This window comes from Oryzias latipes, chromosome 4 (genome assembly GCF_002234675.1).
Source record: "Oryzias latipes chromosome 4, ASM223467v1".
NCBI lineage: Eukaryota > Metazoa > Chordata > Actinopteri > Beloniformes > Adrianichthyidae > Oryzias > Oryzias latipes.
In genome coordinates, this window is record NC_019862.2 from 12370679 (window position 1) to 12395035 (window position 24357).

The window sequence follows — 24357 nt, forward strand, 5'->3', positions numbered from 1 at the left end:
GAGCATGTAGTTTATTACAAATTCATCTCTAAGTTATGGGTGGGACCGTTGGCATGGAGCAACCCAGCCCCCCTTCCCTCCATGTTAATGGGAGCTTTAGGTTTAAACTGAGGGAGCAGGGAGCTTTTGGCCCACCCATCGCAAATAAACTCTTTTTCAAACAGCATTTTTTTCATCCGCTCCTGATTCAAAACGATTTGAAAACAGAAACACTTAGAAATGCATTTTAGGCTTAACTTTCTTTATAAATGTCCTTCATCATCAGAAAAATTACACAAGAACACCAACAACACCATTTTCATTGGAGTGGGTGTAAGGCGTATGGCTCAATGCAAACATTTAGTTTTAATTACCAGCATTGTGAAGCACAGGTGTCAATAAGCCCTTGATCAAAGGTTTCTTGTCTTCAGGAGCTGCTGACCTTGATCTACAGCAGATGGTGCTTTCAGCCGTTTTACTATTGACCAGATTTGAGACTGCTGCACAATGACACGCTGTAAATCCACATCACAATCTCTTTAGCTCTCTATATTACAGTAATGTTGAGTCACCTCAACATCTGCTGTCTAGATGAATGAAAAATAAGATTTTCTTTTGTGCTAACTTATTTGATGCAGCTAGATCCTCATTTTATCTGTAATGCAGGTTCACAGTTATGCCCCTGAATAGCCACAATCACTCACTTGGTTTATATACCTGCTCCTTGCAGTTCTGCATTTGTGGGAGCCTGTCTCATCTGTCATGGTAGAGAAAGTACAAGCAATATACACTCAAGTATACACTCATATTCACACACATGCTCCTAAAAGTAAAAATGGCGTTCTCAGAAACAACTCAGAAAAACTACTGTCAGGACTTAAACCAAAGTTTTGCTGTAACACATCAGTCTTAACCAACACAACCCTGTGGAGTCTTTTTAGGGACTTCCAGAAGTTCCCACAGCAATGACAAGCAGGTGCTAATTGGTCTGCTTGTTTAACTAAGAGTCTTTTTGTCTGAGCAGGATGGGAAGTCAAAAGTGACTGACACAAAGAGGGCCAGTCTCATTGCCTTTCATGAAAGGCCGTAGCAGTTGCATCTTTTCACCTTGAGATTTCAACCAGCCTTTCCACATGGAAGATGATCAGACATGAGCAGGAACTCCACTCTGACAGCTGCACCATGGGAGCCTCGGCTGCTTCCGTGCCGTGATAGAAAAACAAACTTCACTTTGAGGGTTAAAGTAAATCTACAGCAAGTATGAAAACAAAGACTTCTACATTAAAACACACAAAAAAATAAAAAGGCATTTTTTGGTTTTATTTGCACCTCAAGTATGTTCTTGCAGAGATTAATCCTGAGTGGATATGTAGTCAGAGATACACATGTAGGTTTAAATGTTTGTGTGAGGGTGGAGGGGAGGGAGGATGACAGAAAGAGAGTGTTTGCACCATATGCATGCAGAAGTGCAAGTGACGCTGGAGGAGAGAGCAACAGACAGAGGGCTCGGTGACAAGCCCATTCTTCACACTCAAGACTAATCTTTGCCCAAAGCAAGCAACCTGATGAAAAAAGATTATTAAAGGTAAGATTTTTCTTTATACAAAAGCTTCCGATTCAAAGGATAAACATAACATATCTGACATTTATACAGAAAATCACTTTCTTTTTCACAGAAAGTGTAATTGGCATGATCCTCAATTATGTTGAACCACTCGTTTTGCTTTACTTGTTCTTGTGTGTGCATGTACTTTTATCATTAATTTAACCTTTTCCAGTCACACATTTAAAAAGATAAATATATATCCAAATATCCAATGTTGACTGGCTCAAACATGCCGATATTGACATGCAGTTTCGTTTTTTTTATTCTTAAAAGGTTTTTAAAAAGCTGTTCATGTCATTTAATTTGTGCAAAACAATTTATATTTGATAATTCTAGTACCTCAGTGAACCTTCCTCAATAAAGTAAACTGACTGGATACATTATTTTATTTAAATGACCTTCAAAATGTAGACAAGAGAAACATAATATTGAAACATGATTCTAATTTCGGATTTTAATTTCAGGGTGATTGTTACCCAGCTTTAATTTGTCAACCTCAGATACAAATACCCTGCTCTTGTTCTAGATCTTTCAGTTTCTTTCTGCTTTAAATACAGCAGATTTATGAATAAACAAAATAGAAAAATTTTAGGGGAACATTTTCATTGTTGCCTAAAATCAGCATGTTGTTATTTGGAGAAAAATTGGACAATTTCTAATAAAGACTCAATTTCCTCAGACAGCATGGAAAGACTGACCATCTCTGTCTTTAAATGGATCAAAATAACACAATAACACAGGCTCCAAGTTGCTTTGAAAATTCACTGTTCAGGATTGGAAAATATCACAGAAACATCAATTTAGTTCTGTCTATAAAGGACATGTCATAGATCTCTTCCCTTTTACTTAAACTGCTAATATTGTTATATTTTTTTTATATATATTGCAAGAGGAAATGGCAAATATATATAATTTTCTAAACAGTAAATCTGTGGCAATTTGTCCACCCTTTCTCTACCCATTTCTAAATTGGAATGGGGGGAGAAAGGTTTATAATAGAGTGGCATATGCTTAGAGGAAAAATGATTGTAGTGGTAAAACATAGGCAGCAATTGAATGAGCCACTTATACACTTTTACAGAAAACATGGACTGTTCTCTATTAACTTTTTTTTACTATTTTTAAAATATGAAAATGTGGCATTAAATCATTGAGCTAATTAATAAAAATTATAACATAAAACAACCCCTTGCTTATTTCCCCCCCATATTTAATAGAATATTAGGTGCAAATGAACTTACTTGATACGTAAACCTACCATGCCGGTTGAATATTTGTAATTCAATGGAAGTGCACACTGCAATGGTATGATAACATGTCAAACTAGTTACTGTATCTCAACCATTTTGAAAACTTTTATTAAGGATGAACTGCATCTTGGCGAAATGTCAGCATCATCTGTTGGCGATAGAAAAACCTCTGACAACACATCAAATGTGTCTTTCTAGTACTTTCCACCACTTTGTGAATTGCAAACCATTTCCCAGTTAAATTTGATATTTTCTTTTAAAAGACAACAATAACCCTTCATCGGTTCCACCAAAATAAAATTGTTGAATTCTTTCTAAGCCCTGGAAAAAATGTCTGAGCTGTTTTATTATGTAAAACATATAATAATAATAGATTGTGTTTTTTATTTTATTTTAATGTTGTCCAGGTTTCTATATAGCCCTTCAAATAAAGAAAAAATTATTATAACACTAGATTCATTTAAAGAAATTGCGTGTCTGATTGCTGAAAGCAACTATTTGAATGCTTCTGGTAGGTTTTCTTTAGAAGACACCGGCATTTAACACAAGGTTTTGAAAAATTAAAGGTAATCACTTGGTCTCATTCATTTCCTTGGGGAATGTTTTTCTAGAAAAATAGTAACTATAAATAAACTATACTATCTTTTGGTACCAAAGGTAATGGCTCACTTCTCACAAGTTCTACAAAGTACGTTTGATTGCATCTTGATAGCTGTTTTCACCTAGGAGGAGAGGCCAGCAAAAATTGGAATAGACTCAAGTTGAAGGATAACGTACTTTGATTGCTTTCAGTAATCAGACAACAATTACTCTTTGACCAACAGTGCAACCTGTTTATGAATGATTCAAAGATTCTTGATTAATTCAAGGACTTAAAGGGGCAAGACATGGGGCTAACAGGAACATTTGTGTACGTCGGTTCCGAGGACACTTCAAGCTTAATGTGCTTAGAGGTGGAGTTGCTTTGAGAGATTCCGAAAATATTAAAGCAAATTGAATTCCGGGTACAGATCAGAAGCATGGGCCGGATGTGCAAAGGATCAAAAGGTAAAATTAGCTTTGAGAATATTTTCAACAGTTGGCTTCAAAGCAATACTAATCCTGAGTAGTTTTGGATTACAAGAAAAATGAAGTAAAGGTGATCAGAGAATGTCAGTTTATTATAGTCTTTTAATTATTTCTAAGTTATTTTAGATTGTAACCTGAAGACCAATGACTGTAGGTGACTTTATTGCTCAGATTTTGGTCAATATCTAATATGTTTTACAGGTTTTCATGGCATCATTAGGTCACTAGGTCTTTTTGCCTATTGTGTATGATAATACTATTTTAAGATAGAAAAACAATGTTTAAAGGCATAAACAGTCTTTTCAATACAATAGAATAAATGTTAAAAGCAGGAATGATTTCACTTCAATGTAAGGAATTTGCTTAGTTACATGGGGTTTATGAGACATGAATAAAGGACTAATTAATTATTCATCAGTACCTGGCAGCAGCATTTTAGATCAGGTAAAGACTTTTTATAGTGCTTTTGGAACATCCTTCAAGGGGCTGACTGTATAATTTGAAGCTGACAGGTCAGCTCATGTTTGCCTATGTAAGGTAATCATCTTCTTTATACAGGAAAAGCTGCTCAGCAGTTGGACTGGAAATCCATCTGGGATTTAAAAACCCAATGTTTAACACAGGCAACAGCTTTTCTCTAACAAAATATTTGACGTTTATCATTTCTAATGTTTAATCCAAGCCTGCACACATAGGAGGAGGTTAGGAGACACGCAAAGTGCTATTCCTCTCAACTAAAGGTAGCCTGCATTTGTGTTTTGGTAACTTAAGGAGTTGAACTGTAATACTATTTTGTTCAATATCTGTTCAGATGCATTCATATTTAGATACTAAAGAATTTACAACAATCTCTCAATTTTCAGATTCAGACTTTTGTAAATCATGCTTGAGGTGAAAACTTAGTTTTAGGGTTTTTGGGTAGTATAGAGTTATGGCTAGATAAAAATGGTGATAAATCAGTCATTTGTGATGGTTAGGGTTAGAGTCAGTGGCTAGAAAATGCATTCTGCCAGTGGGAATACACAAAGAAAAACAAATGTGTGTGTTTTTGATGGGTTTTTTCTGTGTGTTAAAGAAGGCCATACAGTCTCTGCATGTTTCCTCACCAGTACCTGGTCTTAAGACCTTATATCACAGGCTACTGCTGTTTCCTCTAACAAGTTTTGGCTTCACGTCCTGCAGAAAGTGATTAGGTTAACTTTGACGCATTTCTTGTCCGTGGCTCTGCACAGACCTTCAGAATATTCATAAGAATCTTTTCTACGATTCCTTTTAATTCAGCTGATTTTTGTGGAAAATCATTTCAAATAAACTTTATTAAAAGGATTATTTTTTTAATCTTAGTCACTGAGATGTAAAATACATTTAATCAAAATGGATTTTGGGACAAACCAAGACTTGATCCTGAATTTTCAAAGAAAAACACTAGTGATATGGAATATTTAAATACATTTAAATGCACTTTTTTTTTGCTTCTGTTGTTGTTTTAGGGTTTTATTAGGGCGGGCATCTGTTTATTTTTTAACGTCACACACTTTCAAAAGGATGTGTGCAGTAAAGTTGTTCTAGACATGCTATTTTCTTAAGAAAAATATTTCATCTTATGGATGTTGTAATTGTGTTATTATTAATATCCATTATTATTTTTAGAGTGATAGTCACTTGGAAGTAATTTATTCTGTTGGCATCTAAATGTGTGTCTCATTATACAGATTATCCTGTTTAAAACAATCATATCATTTTACTGGTGATTTTCAGAGCAATGAACCTTTTTTAATCTTAATGTCAATTTTTTAATGAAACATAAAAAAAAATTAAACATACATCAGAGTTGTGAGGATTATTGCACAGAACAAATCTGAGCATTGGACTTTTAAAAAAAGATATAGCAAATGTGTATAGTTTAAGCTACATTTTTAAAAAGCTACATTTTAAAAAATACTAATTTATCATATTAAGAATATACAGAGTTTTCAACTCAAGGTAAACTATTTCAAACACAGAGGAAAAGGTGTATCAGTACTAATGATGGTCAGCAAGGGGGTTGACTACATTTGAATTGAAGAAAGAAGAATCAGCAACACAAACAGGGTGTTGAGCAAATGAAGCTGCACAGCGAGAAGTTCTGGGATCCCTTGTCCTAAAAAATGCACCCACTTCCTGTTAGGGACTCAAAACAGTCTCAAGAAGCTTATAAGTACAACACAATTTATCATTTTCTTGTTGAGAGACTCAAGAATCACAATGAAAATGGCACATGGTTTGAATCACAAACCAGATAGGAGAGAGAGCACAAACTGGACCCAAACTTATTCATTATTTAAAGAAAAGAAAATGAATGCCCTTGGTCTTCTTTCTTACTTGTTTTATGAAGTCAAACCATTTCAATGAGTATAGAAAATTGCACATTGTGAAAAGATTTGCTGTTTTAAAAGTCATATCCTTGATCATCTTGTGACTTCTGCTATTACCTAATCTCTCTGTGATTTTTGAGCAAATACTAACATTTGAATGTGCACGAATGGACGGCACCTGAAATGAAATGTCAGTATAGCAGGTGTTTGTCAAATTAAGTAATCCATTCTACAATTATTTCTGTCATGCACCAATGAAATGGAGGGCAGCCAACATTGATGTTTTCATTGATAGTGCTTCTGTTGAAACGCAAACAACTCTTGATTGTTTCCCCTTAGTAAATTAGAAATTTGTCTCTCTGTTTGAATTTTTTGTTTTTCCGTCCAAAGGCTGACAGAGGACTGAAAAGAACCTGTCTTTATAACACAACTTGGAACATCTGCTGGAACATTTAACACTAGAACTATTTTTATTGATTGTTGTTCTGTTGTCCTGTAACATTTGGAATTATTCAAACAGTTATCTGTTACCAATAAACCCTTTCTTGCTTTCTCATGCAGGATGTCAGCTGCCAACTGCTCCTTTGATCCAATCACTGAAAAGGAGTGGCTTTGTTCCCCAGAACAGAGGTGTGTCAACCTGACCTCTGGCGTGAATGGCAGTCTCATTGATCTGGATAATGCGTGTCTGACAGAGGAAGAGTATTTAGAAAAGTATCTTGGCCCACGCCGATCATCTGTGTTCCTTCCCGTCTTCCTGAGCTATCTGGTCATCTTCTTGGTTGGCGTTGTAGGAAATATGCTGACTTGCACTGTCATTGCTCGCAACAAGGTCATGTGGACGCCAACCAACTACTACTTGTTCAGCTTGGCTGTGTCTGACCTGTTGGTACTGCTGCTCGGTATGCCTTTGGAACTGTATGAGCTGTGGCAAAACTACCCCTTTCTCCTCGGGAAGGGAGGCTGCTACTTCAAAACGTTCTTATTTGAAACGGTCTGCTTGGCATCCATTCTCAATGTGACAGCGCTGAGCATTGAGCGATACATAGCCGTGGTCCACCCACTAAAAGCAAAGTATGTTGTGACGCGCACCCATGCCAAGAGGGTCATTCTTACAGTGTGGGGCGTGTCAGTGCTGTGCTCTGTTCCCAACACAAGCCTACATGGAATCAGCATCCTTCACATTCCCTCCACCGGGCCAGCTGGAAACCGAAATGAAGAGATTCCTGACTCAGCCATATGCACGCTGGTGAAACCTCGCTGGATCTACAACCTGACCATCCAGCTCACCACCTTTCTGTTTTTCATTCTTCCCATGCTCACCATCAGCGTTCTCTACATGCTCATTGGATTGCAGCTGAAGCGTGAAAAGATGCACCAAGCACTGGAGGCCAAGTCTGGGTTTGGACAGGAAAGTTTTTGTAATATCCGCACACGGCAACAGAAGATACGGCGCCGGCAAGTCACAAAGATGTTATGTGAGTATCATAAACGTATTTAGGAGATCACTACATTTTTAAAAAGTACAGAGAGTGAAGCAGATTGCAATTTTGGGGAGTTGCCATTTCTGTCCTAAAGTCTGCACAGATGTGGTGCACATGTAGTTTGTCCAAAATGAATAACAGAGTAAGAATGTCAAGAAACTAAGAAAAAAGTTTAGTGGCAGGTTTAATATTCGTTGGAAACATAACTGTTGCATACACAAAAATATGCCATCAAACTCACATTTGACATTCTGAGTAATGTCACAAATAATTATGGCACAGTTGAGCATAGCATAAGATAATGAGCTCTACGACTGAAGTGTATGCTTGCGATTTAATGAGACAGGCTGATTTAAAAACGCTGTGCATTTATGTGTGGAGTATTTATTTATTTGTTCTTCACACATCTCTGTATCATGATTTGATTTTTATGCATCTGACAAAATGTTCTTAAAAGAAACGTTTTATGCAACGGTTGCTTCGAGGTTTGGAATAGACTGAAGTAAAGTCCAAATCTGTTCATATCTGATAAAATAAAAGCTCCATTATGAATTTTAAGGCATTGAGTGTTTTTTAATTAATAAAGACTTGATATATTCTGAAATAAATGTAGTGTGAGCGTGATGCTTATCAGGATGAAATTAGATGTTTTCGTGGCAACCATGAGCCAACCACAAGTTAAATTGGCTCCAAGCAGATGCATTTTAGGGTGAATGCTGCTTGCACACCACTCCAACAGTGGTTTGTTGAACAGTTGTGATGAATGAATGCTCCAAGAAGCTTAGAGGAGAGAACTGCATGCAAATGAAAGCACCCTCTTTGGAGTTGGGCTCATATCTCATCTGCAGACAACAATGAGTGTACAATTCACCTCCCAGCGCCTCCTGCTCAGTGTGGTATGCAGCTTCCCAGCAGGCAAGGCTCTAAATTTTACTGCCAGACGCCGATGATAGCTACTTAAAGCATCATCATATGCAGTCATCTGTAGTTATTCTTTGACAGAAAATAAAACACTGCCTTGACTATAAAGATTTCAGGGGGAGGTTCTTCTAAATAGAATTCATTAGATTAGATGGATGCTGCATTTTGCGCATCAGGATGATAGATTAAGGAAATTTTAATATGTTTTAATCTGTTTTCATTATGTTTATTGTCCTAAATATTGAGACTAATGTTAACGTCATCAACACCTTCCTTAGAAGCCAAACTGTGCTCCTTAAGGGCTGTTTAACGTTGCTTTTGTATACTTCTGGTATTGATTAAAGAACCACTCGGATGAAAATGGTGTTAACTTGTTCTTGTAACATTTTCCTATTGATGGAAGACATTTATTTAGATAATTAAGCTTAAAATGGTATTTCTGACTTTGTCTTTTTTTAAATCATTGTAAATCAGGAAAAAAGCAGTTTGAAAAAGATTGTATCAGTATCTTGTGGCAGGCCACAAGCTCCCTGCTACAGTCTGATGCATCCACTTGTTGATGACTAGATCTGTGTACGTTCTGGCTTTCCTTGTCTGAGCTGGCATCTGGCTCAAAACTGTACGGCTGCATGGCTCCAACATTGCTTGGCATTTTTGTTCCACTGGTTATGTTAGGTTGGCAGTGTGGGGGCCTGTAAACCAGTGGGAGAGCATGTAAACAGAAAGACAGATAGCTCAGTTATGGGCCAACAGTCCCACCAACAACTCAGAGGTGAATTTTTAATGAACTACTACCACTCTGACTGTCTCGAACGTTACATTTTTATTTTTTTTATTAATTTATTTTGCTAGAAACGGCATAATCATAATTAAAGAGCACTGGGTATGCATTAAAAAAGACCAGGGGATGATTGGAGTAGGACTTTAAGGTTGAAAAGCACAGGTTTAATGTTGGCAACCAATAACACTATTTTAAGTAATTAAAATAGTAAATAATAAAGTTTAAAAGTACATATTAAATTATGTATGTACGAAACACTTTGCAAATTAGTTGATTAAAATGTAATATAATTAGAAATGATTGTTCCTGAACTTTAAATTTAGGTCACAATTTATGACTGATAATGAAAAGGGGTATTAATATTTCACAGGAGCTCCTGCATGGAGCACCAGGATGGTCTTTGAAGTGTCAAAACTGTTTTTTGACAAATTTACTAAAAACTGCTTTCAAAAAATTGTGCTCTTTTTTCAAATTTAAATAGATTGTTGATTCAATTTGATTTTGTTGTCCATCATTCAGTCTTTCCAAGTTTTCAAGAATGAATTTAGAAATCTTAAAGGAATAATCAAAGATTTTTGGAACAGGACATTTTTTTCATCAATCTGCTTTTGTTTATGATGCTTCTCAGTACTGAGTGATCTTTAATCTTTTATTTTATGACAGCTACTTTAAAAAACTGAAAGAGGAGGAGCGCTGGGATCTTCAGAAATGCTTTAAAACAGGCATTTAAAAGATGAGATGTCCTTAGCGTATTTAGCTTGATATGGAGGATTAAATAAGACTGATTGTTCAGGATAAATGATGATAAAGAGCCCCATAAATGACGCATAGCCTCAAGGGAAGCACTTAAATCAGGACTAGTCATAACATGCTGGCAATCTAATGAGTGTGGATCTCATGAGAATTTCTCTTTCTTTTCTTCTTCTTTTTAGTTGTTTTAGTTGTTGTTTTTGGGATCTGCTGGGCACCATTTCACACTGACCGCCTCATGTGGAGTTTCATTAATGAATGGACTGACAGCCACAGGGAAATCTTCGAGTATGTGCACATCATCTCGGGAGTGTTTTTCTATCTCAGCTCGGCAGTCAACCCAATCCTCTACAACCTCATGTCGACACGCTTCAGAGAAATGTTCAAGGAGGTCATGTGCCACAGGCAGCACAACATCACGCCCAGGAAAAACTCTCTGAGTGTCACCCGGCTGACACTGCGCAGCACCCTCAGCGATGCACCGCTCAGCAACCGAACCGCCGCTGTTGAAACCGAGGGCGGAGATGGAGAACTCAGAAAGAAAGACGAGATTACTGAATCAAAAAAATATTAGCAAAATGATCTGAGGTCATGTGCAGTGGTTATGCCGTTTAGGAGGGCATGTCTGTTCTGACCCCGTGCATTCATCATGTGTAATCTGCAGCCATTATCTACAGGTTTGTGTCAAAGTGGCATCTGAGTGGAAGCATTGTGGAAAAGGGTGAATCATTGCACAGATGCTTTCAGACAGCGTGTGTTATTTATAGGATGTCATTAGGAAACTATTGGACAATGTATTGTTCACCCAGCACTCATACACTTACACAACCTCCTACCTTTTCTACAAACATCTGTGAAAACCTTAAGTCATTGAAATTGTCAACCTTTGAAGTACGACTTGTGAATGTACAACTACATGTCTTACCCAGTAAAACTCTTTTAAATGATAATTTGATTAGTAAGCACTTTTTTCAAAATATTACTACAAAAATAGCATTTAAAAAAGCAAAAATGTACAAGTTGGTACAGGTCAGTGAAAAGGTAAACAAATAAACACACAAAATGTGCTTATCTTCATTGTGAATGTATTAAACTCTATGATACGATTTGAGAACTACACAGTATACTTTATTAATGAATATATCTGTCTATTTTTGATTCATTAGATGGTTGTTTGCTCCAGAAAATGTCATTTGTGTGCTTTATTTTATGTGTTTATGGTCTGGCAGTATAAAAGCACCATTTTCCTTTTATTAAAAAGCAGGTAATTTCAGTACATTTAGCTGTATAATAGCTGTTTCATGGATACATTATTTTTCATGTTCTTAGCTCAGTGTCAAATTACAAGATTATGTTGAAAACTTTAGCATCTGTATGATGAATGTATTTATAAACTACACAAAGAAATGTTTGGGTGTATGAATGTGGGGGTAGAAAAAGGGTTTCGTTTTAAAAAATGTGTGGCCCACAAAAGTTCGGTTAATCATATTCAATCAAGGTAAAAAGTTCATAAGCTGTTGCATTTAACTCAGTAATTTAAAGCACAACTTACATCAAAAGCCGTTCCCCTTTCACTGCAGCATGTCAAAGCTCCTCATAGTAGAGCAGGGTTCATTGCAACTAATTTGAAAGATTCATCTCAGTCTTTCAACAAAATAGAATAGGGGATGTAACTCAATAGAATTGTTTTGTCATCTAAATTAATCTTTATTATTACGGTTGCAGTGGGATTTCTCTGACTTCCTATAGTGATTTCTATATGAAGTGCCACCGCTCCTAGTCAGTGCTGCTGCACGACTGTAGTGTAAACACCTTGGTGGGAAAAAGGAGTTTTAGAGGTTTGTTCATATATCTGCAACCCTCATTAAAAAAAACAAGTCATTACTGGTTACAACAATGAAAACAATAATCCTAAGAAAACTAGTTATTTTTAATTCTGTAATAAACCTGAACAGAGTTTTTGTGTAAATTGTAGTTGAAAAAAATGAAAGGGTGTATTTCAGATGTCTGGAACGTAAGGAGAGCAAAACCATCTCTCTCAAGCATGGCTCCCACCAAACGTGTACTGAGCACAAGCAACAGTGCGTGTGCAAAATAGAGCAGGTCTGACTGAAAGTGTTGCAAAGTAACTTTAAGTAGCTTCTGTTTACATTGTATTTATCAGAGAGATAATTTAGAGATTTGAGGAATAATCTAGCAGGAAAATGTGTCAAAAGAGAAGAAAGGAAGCAAAAACGTTGCCAAAACAGCGTACTTCACGAGCGCTGATATTTTTATAATCTCTAAATGAGTATGTGAATCCTATTTCTAAATTACTTGTATTTTATAGTTTTACAGATTACATGTCGATTTTATAATCGTCTTCAAACCTTTTTCAGATGTGTATGCTTTGCGTGGGGCAACAATTGATGTCTAAAACTGCACCAAAACACCTCAAAACAGAACTAGTTGTTAATTTAAAGAAAAACTAAAAGTGGTAGTTAAGTTTCATTTTAAGAAAAGAAAATTTCAAGTTACATGAAATGTCATTCACTCTGGTTGCTGCCTGTGGCTTCCAGAGCAGTGCCACTGAATTTCCCTCTAGAAACAGAACTGTAATATAGATCCATTTTGTAAGCTTGTGGTAAACATCCACAAGTATGATGTCTCTTTAGCACCTATATTACTTAAATGTGTCTGCTCTATTTCTTGCCACATATTATAGCCAGAGTCCCTCACTAAATAATATTTTAATGTGTTTAGGGTGGAACATACACTTTGGCTTAAATGAGAAATAGGAAACATATTTGCATTGCTTTGACACACACATATCACTCCAGGTGACGTCCTATGGAGAGGTCATATCTGCAGAAGATGTGACACAACAGAAAGTTAAAGTAGAAGGTTTTTTTTTTCATGCTGCAAGTTTGGCTAAGTGTCACAGCATCAGTGGTTATTAGAAAACGGTTTTATTTTTTTTTAGACCAGAAGACATGTGGGCGTTGTATGTGGGAGTTTGTGTAACTGGTTTAATTGGGTCTGCAGAAAAAGTCCCGAAACACTTCAGAGTATAACGACTGGCTGGATTTCTTCCAGGAAAAAGGCCACTATTTGAACTGCAGTGTGTAACTCCAGTACTTTCTGAGTCAGTTCAGTTTTCCCAAGTGTAAGAGCAAACTGAACCAAGTGCCAAATGCTTTAACCCCTTTTCTCATAAAAAACCCCTCTGGTGAGAGGCAACGCTGACTAAATTACTTTAAATTAACTTTTAAACCACTTTCCCAAATTCATCATCCAGAATACCAAAGTGAGCAGAGAAATTTGTCATGAAGATGGGAGCTACAGACGGGGACAAGTAATGATGGTGTCTGGTGTAAATCTGTACATATTCTGTGGGGCTCAGTGGACAATGTAAAAAGTGTGCCATTGTATATAGTCAATATTTGAACTCTGAGGAATATTTATCCATTGAACATGTTGATGACTGCTGCTTTTTCAGAACTTTTAGTCATCTGAGTAGGTCAAGTAAACTGTATTTCTATTTCAAGTCTCAAACTCCTGCTTTGATAATGGACACTCAGCTGCATGTGATGGTTATTACTGTAATGTTTATGTTTGATCATTTTACTTTGGAACGTAAAAGCACCAGTAATGATCTTCAGATCTGTTTTTTTTTTCTTTTGGGTTCTTTTCTACTGTTCACGTCTTTTAGTGTGGTGGATTTCTGTCATATGATATATGTGTTTTATGATGAGATCTTTTGTTTTGAATGTATTGTGTAAAATTCACAATCTCAGCACGTTCCTGGTTGCCATCATCGTTCCTGGCTTTGCAAAGCTTTTAGTCGTGATGACAGCCATGTTTAACTGGTGTTGATCCCTGTTGTATTTAATAAACCTATTGTTATCCAATTTAATGCCTATGGTGATCCTTGGATTTGCATGTCTTATACACTGAACAAAAACATGAATGGAGATGTCCCCAGACCAACCAAATAAAACAAAACGTCACATTTTAGAGTGGGTTTTTTTTTGTGGCTACTCTAAGGCACACCTGTGCAAAACTCATGCTGTCTACTCAGCATCTTGATACAGCACACCTGTGACATGGATGGATTATTATTATTTTTAAAAAGTCATTATCACCGACTTAGACATCATAGGTTTGTCATCTCGTGAAAAAACGAGAGCAAAAACAAAAGTGTTATGTTTATATTTTTGTTCAGTGTATATCAATTGTCAAACAGGGTAAACGTGGCTTTCAATCAGTCTAGAATTGTACTGGTTACATAATAACTAATACAACACTGCCAACATTTAAATCCCAATTAAACCTTTGCAAACAGCTTTTTTTGTAGAATAAATGTATTATATTCATGCTCTAAAAAATAAAAGACATTTTACTTATGTGCATCATTATGTAGTTACCTGCATGTGACTGTGGACATGAGTCATTTCTTATTATGAGACAACGACCACACTTTTACAGCAGTGCAATTAAACTAATTTTACCTCCTTTTTCATCAAAAAACATATTTACTTGTTTTTTTTGCTGTTTCCATGCACTTACACTCTACATTTTGTTGCTCCAGTTAGTTTGACAGGATAAATTAAACTATTATAGATATAACTACAGTTTTAAAAGCACTAAATCTTCATCAAGACTCATTTCTTATGTGCTGTTTGGCAAGTATCAGATATAAAATATGGTGCAAATTCCAAAGATGCCTGGATTTATCAGGATATTGAATTTTAGGATTTTCGGCATATTAGTAGCTGCAAAATCCCACCAAGGCACGTGGCACACCTTTGTTATTTCTTTTCATTTCAATGAAGTCCACTAAGACTCTTCAGTTGTTTTCATTATATATATATTAAAAAAAAGAATATATCTATATCTTTATCTATATATAGATATATAGATAGGTATATATAGATATATATAATAGAGAGAGAGAGAGAGAGAGAGAGAGAGAGAGAGAGAGAGAGAGAGAGAGAGAGAGAGATAGATAGATAGATAGATAGATAGATAGATAGATAGATAGATAGATAGATAGATAGATAGATAGATAGATAGATAGATAGATAGATAGATAGATAGATAGATAGATAGATAGATAGATAGATAGATAGATAGATAGATAGATAGATAGATAGATAGATAGATAGATTCTTTTTTTTTAGACCTGTGACTTTGGAGAAAATGCTATAAAAAATGAGACAAAAAACACACAAAAGGAAACAGCTACTTACACAAAACACAATGCAGTGAATACATATAAACCAACACTTTGACTAATTGGGTAAGTGTGAAAGACATAATTGGAAGTGATGACAGCTGGTCATCCTGTTATTAAAGGTTCTCAAAGAAAACTTTTTGTTTTATCCGAACAACTCATTAGTAAACAGTCTTGCAAATAACAATTAAAAGCTATATTAAGAATCTCTTAAAATATGTACGAGATAATAAGAACTACAGTTTTATCATCTAATAATGTAAGTAGAATATTGTACTTTATAGGGGCTATCTCAACTTTGAAATAAGATGCTCTTTGTGCCCTTCTTAAATTCTCTATAGTCTGATTCTTCCAGAATCGGCTTTCAGATATAGTTCAACCAATACCTGGTTGAACTTTTTCTAATCATTGTGATAATAGCTTGCTTCCCCTCCAGACTTTAAATATGCCTTCCTATCTCTTTCAAAAACATCTCTTCATCCAAGCCTCCTAAATCCTCTTGTTAATTCAAAAGATGGCCTTTAGCATGGAACAGAACATTATGGAGTACCACTCATGTTATTAATTGCCTAAGAACATCAGTGATGCTGTAAATTGCATGTACGGTACTTGTGTCTGTGACACAAAGGTATCTTTTTTGACCAGAAAAAATCCAATTTGACTACTCCCCTACCTCTGTTCACTGACATCATATGGCCCTGCCTCACTGGTTATTCCGTTCTTTTACTTTATGCCCACGAAATTGAACAAAAAGGCTTCAAAAACAGGGAGGAAAAAAATCAGGGATGTTTCACACATCCAACATGTAAATGTGGATAAAATACTTATCTGAAATGGGATTTATCCGTGTGTGACGTAGTCTTTGTGTTAACTACAACTACTTTTTATGTTTTGAAATATGTAAAACCTCCTTTTTTGTCACAAAAAAGCTAATTACACCAACATCGGCCAACTCAGCAACATTTAGCTTAAAGGGCAAAGGATTCTGACCTGGGTGCATTATTTTTCAGACACTTTTAGAAAGTAGGATACAAAGAAACTCGTACTTGAAGCTATTCTTTTCAAATGGTTGAAATTCTAAATGTAATAAAAAATATGTATTTGCTCATTTTTGCACACTAAAAAGAAATTCTGTAGTATTTTCAGTATTTTTGATAATTGGGGAAGTTTAAAGATTTTTTTTGTTCTTTTGACCATAATTGATCGTTCTCAGGGTGTGTGTTTATTTCTTGTAATTCTGTAAATTTACTGTTTAACACTTGTGCTATCATAGGCACTTTTCCATTGGGAGTTGGGTCATCTAGACCCACTAGACAGTGCTCTGAACCTTTTTCCTTCAATGATTTGTGATCTTCACTGGTGTCCATGGATTACATGAAATCGTTCCACCTTTATCCACCTTTGTCATGGTAGGGAGAACACGTTAATGTAAGGGTGGGGTCATCTAAGATAGCACAAGGGTTAAATAGAAGTTTGGACTGAACTGAAAAAAGGGGTTTAGAATCGATAAGTTCTCAAGCTTCTTCCAAAGACTTGTTTTTACTTTGTATGTCGTAATTTATCATTATACTTCATCAGTTATAAATAAATATATACAAAAATAAAAAACAGTTGCAGACCAAGAATCCCAGAGTAGTATTCTGTTCAAGAAGAGCAAAACACATGAAGTAGCTTCTCTTTCTTGTTTCTAGTCATCTCCATTTGGTTCCTCAAAGCTTGTACAGGTTTCTAAATAACAATTTCTGACAGTACATATAAAGTGGCTGTAAACCCTAAAAAAAGGGTTCTCTATATTCATATTGCATAATGCCTTTCTACCAAAGTTTCAAGGTTATTTAGCCCTTTTCATTTGAACTGGCGTGCGGTCAACTTTATAAAGCCTGAAGACCAAAAAGGTTACATACATATCAAGAGTTTTTATTGCAAAAAAAAACCTAACTGAGCTAATTTTTTAATTAGGTAAAAAGGTGTCTCACTTTTTTATAATCCTGCAATTAAATCTACTGAATGTCACATCATTGGAATGAAGACAGAACATTTCTCTTTATTTACATTTTTAAAAAGCCTGTTGCTATTCACACGTATTTCCGTGAGACCAGCACAAAAAGTGATGGAAATTTATCTTGACCACACGTATAAAATGTGCATTGCCAGCATATATTCTAAGTGTGTTCAAGGTTGCACTGTGTTCCTGGTTGCACGTATTAAAAATTAAAGTTAAAGTCCCATTATCATTCACGCACCTAGGTGTGTGAAATGTGCTCTCCATATTTGATCCTTCCCCTGGAAGAGCAGTGAGCTCCAGAAACTGCCGCACGCAGGAACCATTTGGTGGTTTAATTCTAACCTTCACCCTTCCTCTGGGTCTGTGCAGCCAAAAAAAAAGTCCAGGGCTGGCCACACGTATTTAGAAAATTACGTGATAGACACTTTCTTTTAAAAACAGGGAGAATGTTCGATAAGAGCATCAGTACTTGAAGTCATGATAGCATCTTTAGACTTTGAAATGAAACATTCCTAGGCTAAAATGGATAGAGCTCCATGCAGTTTAGAACAGAAACTGTAGAGATGAACACGATGTCAAAAAGCTCTATTTTTTTCACTGGAAGCTTCAAATAGACTTTTCCATACATATCCTCAGATAAATCTATGAAAAATAAATGAGGTCAGGCTTTTGTTTAGTGTTTTTCCAAATGTTAGAAAAAGGCCTTTCAGCACTTGAAGTGATTTGTTGTGAAGAAAAAATGTACCCTTTAAAAAACCTAGATACCTGCCTGTATACCTACTGAACGGCAATCTGAATGATAAGGAGACAACAGAAATAGAAGCAACCTCCAAACCTTAATCTGTTATAGAAGGTTAGTCCCCAAGTTCAGGAACGTACGTCATACGCTTACAAAAAAAGTTTTCATGCATTTTCATCAATGCTAACCTGTGATTACTCTTTCAATGTATTTTAATAGCATAGAAGTGTTATAATTTGAAATCATCAATGAGCGTTCATATACTGAACAAAAACATAAACGCAACACTTTTGTTTTGCTCCCATCTTTTATGAGATGAGCTCAAAGATCTAAAACGTTTGTCCATACACAAAATAATCATTTCTCTCACATATTGTTTTCAAATCTGTCTAAATCTGTGATAGTGAGCTCTTCTCCTTTGCTGAAATAGTCCATTCTACCTCACAGGTGTGCCATATCAAGGTGCTGATTAGACAGCATGATTATTGCACAGGTGTGCCTTACTCTGGCAACACTAAAAGGCCACTCAGTTGTAACACACAGTGCAATGCCACAGTTGCTGCATGTTTTGAGGGAGTGTTCAACTGGTGCCAGCAGGAATGTGCATTTGAGATGCACTGCCTGAGGCAACTGGTGGTCATAACAGATAGATTACTTGCCACAGAATACCCTGAAAAAGTGCTGTTTTGCCATGTGCTTTTGTGATTCTTAGAGATAAAAGCATGATTTCATCCCATCAGTTACAGAATTCATTCGGTAACCTTAAAGCTACGCAACAAGTAAATGTCTGCATCTTTTAGGCTAAACTACCACACTCTGTTCCGGATTTAAGTCAAACCCCATAAACCAAAGTCATATTATTTTATATCATTGAATTGACACACAATGACAGTTTGGGCGAAACAAAGGCTGGTCAGTATGCCTTTTTTTCATAAAGTTTTTTGCCATTAAGCACTCTGAGGAGGAGGATGGAGATTATCTGTCCGGTGTATTTATCTCTATTTTTGACACAGATTTTTAAAAGGATTTCACTTCTAGCACAGTTTCAGACTAAAAAATTAAATTAATTTAATTTATTAATTTAATTAATAATTTAGAGATGGAAAGTCAAATAAAGGAATTTGGCTCTAAATTAAGTGTTTGTTCTCAGTGTTAACACATGTTTTTAATTCCAAGAGTTGATCACAATGAAATAGGACAGCAATGCCATTAGAGAGAATTTCCGTTGTGGAGCTAAAATCTGCTAATGAAAAATGAAAAAAAGAGTGTTCTTTAATGCAACTTTCCTATTTAGGAATGGGATGTCCTTTGTGTTTAATTGAAATCTTTTTATATTTGTCTTTTTTCTAGTTACAGCATAAGTTATTTTGTTCAATCTTCCATGCAAATGCAATCAAGCTTTATTAAATTAATTCATACAATTGCTTTATAAATCATATAAATTGCAATTAGCAGGTTAATAGTAAACAATGATATAGCAAAGCCACTTTTAAATTTGTAAGACACATTAATGACCTTAAAATTAGTTTTATTTATCAAAAGATTCCAAATATAAACCACTGACCCCATTTTAGAAAAATAATGAAAAATTCAATGAACAATTCATATTTATAGTTCTTTATTGTATTAGAGTGCACATTTTAACATTTTATTTTTAAACAGCATATTTTTTGTTTTTACTTGCATGTGATGTTCTTTATCAGGAGATAAAAACAAGTAAGTAGACTTTAAAAAATGACTTAAACAATATTTTGTGTGATGCTTTTTTTTTCTTTGCACCATTGTTTTTTTATGTAGCCTTCTTAGATGGTTTTTGTGAGGTCAGTTCACAAAATTTAGACTTTTTCCTGCACACTTGCACCACTTTTTATGATCTTATTTTTTTTACTTTCTATATAAATCAGCTTATTACATTAAATTAAGTTGTTTTGCATACACTGGGTGAAAAAACATTTGTGTCAAATTCATTTATTCGCTAAAGCCTCACTGTTTCTATCAACACATATTAAATTGCAAGGTTGTATCAACATACATATTTGATGGAGGATACTTTAGCAACTGCCAAGCTCTTAAAACAAATGGTAATACATGCAGGGCACGCTCACGCTCCCAGTTTCTATCTTGAAAGCACAATATGTTCTTATTGCCTGCAGTTGCAATAATAAGGGGCTGAACCAGCCTTTGAAAAGATTGTTAGAACCTCAAATAGTATACTTTTTAATTGTGTGGAAATCCATTTCTTTCAATCAAAATGTTGTTGCAGGAACATTGTGACCACCAGGCAGGTAACTGACATGAAAAAGTCCCTCTTTGCTGTGCATGTGGAAAACAAAGACAATTGGTTTTCCTCCATTATGAAAAGAATCGCTTTGAATGGAATTCAGTGCCACAAAACAAAATATAATTTGTATTGGTTCAAATTTGATGAATTTAAATTTTCATCCTTTAAGATTTATAAGAGAGACCATTGTTTTAAATTAAATTAAATTAAATTTTAAATTAAAAATTGTTACCAACAATTCTGTCCACAAGTCACTTGATCTGAACATTTATCAGATGAAACTTCTTGTTTCTAATTTTTTCCTTAAAACTCGTCTCTTGAACTCGATCTGGTGTGACAGAATATAAAACAGACATGTTTGTAAGTAAAAATGTATGTGTTCAAAATTGTGTGCTTAAAGCAAACTTTAGTAAACCAAAAAGATGAGAATAAAAGGCATGGTTAAAAAAAATCCCATTTACCATTTATGCATGTATTCATTTGTCAGCATGCCATGTGCACAAATGCTGCAGTTTAAAAGTCTGTGTGATGCACAAAATCAATTGATGCTTAGGGATTCAGATAACATTTCCAGGCATATACATGTATACGAAATTATTGTGTTTTTCTACATAATCATGAAACAAATACATCTAATTTTCATACTTTAATCATAGAAACAAGCAATTATGGTGATCTAACAGTTTGTTTCCCATATGTAAAAGTTAGATAAAGTGCATGGTTAAAACCGCTGAAAGAAATTTGAAGATAGTCAACTGGCACCACTGACAAAACCAAACCAGTGAGTCTGTTGCTATGATGCTAGCTTTGCACCTAACTACACAAGTATGAATTAACTTTAGATCTCATGGAAGCTATTTATACATTGCTGCATTTGGTTCGTCGTCTTCATGAGAAAGATGAAAAATTGACCTTCTTGCTGTTATGACCCTCTTTTCAGCATTGTCACTCCCACATCACGCTAAAATATCACATGATGTGGCCTGACAGCCACTGAAAATAAAACATTTGTTTCACCATATTGCTAAAAAAAAAACATCAGAACTTATTTACATGTACATTTTTACATAAATATTAATCATAAAGATGTCTTTGCTTGAATGAAATTTTCTGTTTACAACAATAATAGGGTGAAATATAGTCAATTACAGACAAAAGGAAAACTGAAAAATAGTTTGCTTTAGAGGGAAAGAACACCAAAAAAACTGCATAGAAACTGTAAGCCTTTATTGTCCATAATTACACTAACAGATATGTATTAAAGCGGACTCACTTTTAGGACTGCAATTCATGCAGGCTAATAATTATTACTCATTTATAAATAAAGTGTCCATAAGGGTGCTGAATACCTATAAATACAAAAGAAACAGGAAAAACCTTTCTGTCCTTATTACATGTTGAGATTTTAATTGTAGTTTGTATGAGATTTTACAGAATAAAAATATAGGTTATTGGTTGCTGTAAGTGGCTTTTAAAGTTTCATCTAGGCTAATTTGGGCAAACTCACTCACATTTATCTGGAGGATTTCATTTTCTTTTTTTGCAAAACCGTCATCAGATCCTGATCAGATTACAGTCTGCTCATTAATGGATCATTGCAACGCCCATCAATCGTTGAATGTTTTTCTTTTTCAGTCATCCAGCTGTTGCTTTGCTTATCCTGTTGCATTTCTGTGGACTAAATGTCAACAAAGCTGCTGGACAGCTACATCCCCTTTCCATGTGGTTATAGAAAACATTTGCATAAAGACCTTTTGCTGTATGAATTTAATAAATCAACCCTCCACCTTGCTTGATTTAGTTGTGTGCTACTCATTTTGAACATCTGGATTGAGTTCATAAAAGTCCCATCATTCTTTGAGGCCCTTTTAATAGGGACAGCTGTTGCTCATCCAATTGTGCCAAAAATCAACATAATTATGAAGACCGTGTAATGTCATTGTATCCTTACAAGCGCACGTTCTGGAAAATGTTTCTTTGAGAGTAGGAAGTAGCCATAATGTTGCTTTTATTGCTTTTACAAGTTCACTTTATTAGCATGAAATGAGATTCAAGTAGAAATGTGCCACCTGCATGCCTCAAGTCCCATTTCCTCACCACCCACTTTAATAGGTACTCCTGCAAACTCCACAGGAATTTATTAGACCTGCTCATATTTTTGTTTTACATTAACATTTCTTCATATACGCAAGTTTGAAATGTCAAGACTGTAATGCATAGTGGGTTTTTTTTTTCTGTAAGGGCTCATAATAGTACAAATCCTCTGCATATTTCTGGACATCCTTGTTCACAATCACAATAGGTCCTTACAAAAAGCATTTGTTTAATGTCTGATCTGGTAAATCCACTACAAATATTGAAATACAAAATGTTTAAAGACCCACTCCAATCGTCCTTTAATCTATTTCAAAGAGTTCCAAGTGCTCTTAATATTATCCAATTTTAGCCAAAAACATTTTAAAAAAAAGTGTAATTTTCTATGACATATTTCTGCAGAGCGGCAGTAGTTCATTTGAAATTCACCACCGAGTTGTGTTTGGGACCAGAGGCACAGAGCAACCCCACCCCCTCTTCCTCTCTCTGTTGCTGAGAGTTTTCTGTTTAAGTGGTGCAGGGAGCTATTCGCCTCCCTGACTTGTTTTTTACGTCATAAATAAGATCTTTTTTTCAAACAGCATTTTTTTCTGCACTTGATTCATGATTTGAAAAAAGAAAGTGATAGAAATGTAGTTTTGAGATTAGTTTTCTTAACGCATGTCCTCCATCATCAGAAAAATGGAACAAGAACCTGTAAAAAACCCACATTTTGATCAGACTGGGTCTTTAAACTCACATTTTTATGTTAAGTTTTTGTTGATTGAGTAGTTACATGTTAGATTGGAATGCAGGTTTTAAGATTATGCATCTGTTTCTTGTTCTTCCACATGAATAGTCACCGTGGCAACACCTAATTGGCTTATGTGCTCAGGTACTACAAAAAATGTGAGAATTAAAACTAGTGCGACACGCACAGTTCTCATTTTAGGAGAACATTCACATCAAACTCTTTAATATGTTTAACAAAATAGGCTTCAGCGTTTTAGTCATTCAATGTAATCCTGTTATCAAGTCACATATTTAGTCCCACATGTTAGAAGGGTATGTAAGGCCTGGAGGGTTGAAATATGGGGTAAACAAAAAAATGAATGAGGATATTGAAGGGCTAGGGAAATGATCTGGGGAGAGCGCACGCACACCACCAAAGAGGACCCGAGTTCTTGGCCACAATGACAATTTATTGGAATATAAAAATATGAATGGCCACAGGGTTCCAGTTAAAAACACTTACACGAGCATGGGATGAGTCTAAAAATTCAAAGGCAAGGTTAAAAACAATAAAACAAGATAAAAATCCTAAAAGCAGTTAAAAGAGAATAAAGGAGGGCTAAAAGTCCAAAGAACGGTTAAAACCCCTTTAAAATGCAGCTCAAAGGGAGGGGTCACTGATCCCAACCAGGGGGCGTCCCCTCCACGCCAGACTTGGCCCTTGGGGTCGACTTCTCCTGACGCTGCGCCGAGGATCCCTCCGGAAATGCACACCTGAACCTGGGAGGCGGGGCTCCCCTCGCCTCTGGGGTTGCGCGTAACGCGGACACTCCTCTGTGTCACCTCCAGCTGGCCCTCCGGACACGCTGGAATCCTGCGGAGACAGGCAGACGGCAGCACCAAGCAATCTCCGATGCAGGCTGCCACCAGCCTTCCCGCCGACTTAGTTCGACCAGTCTGCAAAATCACGTCCGGCTACTTACAACACAGGCAGGGTCCCTGCCCTGCCACTGCGTGTTGACCGCGCTGCAGACTGGTGGTTCCAGCGTTCCAAGCTCTCCCAGTGTGTGTGCGGTCACGGTGGGTCCTCACTGCGTCTGTCGCTCCGGTGATCCAACC

At 35.8% G+C, this 24357-nt stretch overlaps 1 protein-coding gene across 2 annotated transcripts; it reads left to right on the forward strand.

Annotated features, from left to right (window-relative positions):
• Window positions 1-1452: 1452 nt before the first annotated feature.
• nmur1 (neuromedin U receptor 1) lies at window positions 1453-14662 on the forward strand. 2 transcript variants are annotated; one of them, XM_020700469.1, is made up of 3 exons: window positions 1453-1564; window positions 6819-7735; window positions 10376-14662. In XM_020700469.1, the coding sequence occupies exons 2-3, from the start codon at window positions 6820-6822 to the stop codon at window positions 10765-10767; spliced, it is 1308 nt and encodes a 435-aa protein (XP_020556128.1). In that variant the 5' UTR covers window positions 1453-1564; window position 6819; the 3' UTR covers window positions 10768-14662. The 2 variants fall into 2 exon arrangements, with proteins under 2 accessions (XP_020556128.1, XP_004085122.1); XM_004085074.4 differs by lacking the exon at window positions 1453-1564 and having other exon boundaries at window positions 6685-7735.
• Window positions 14663-24357: the final 9695 nt, after the last annotated feature.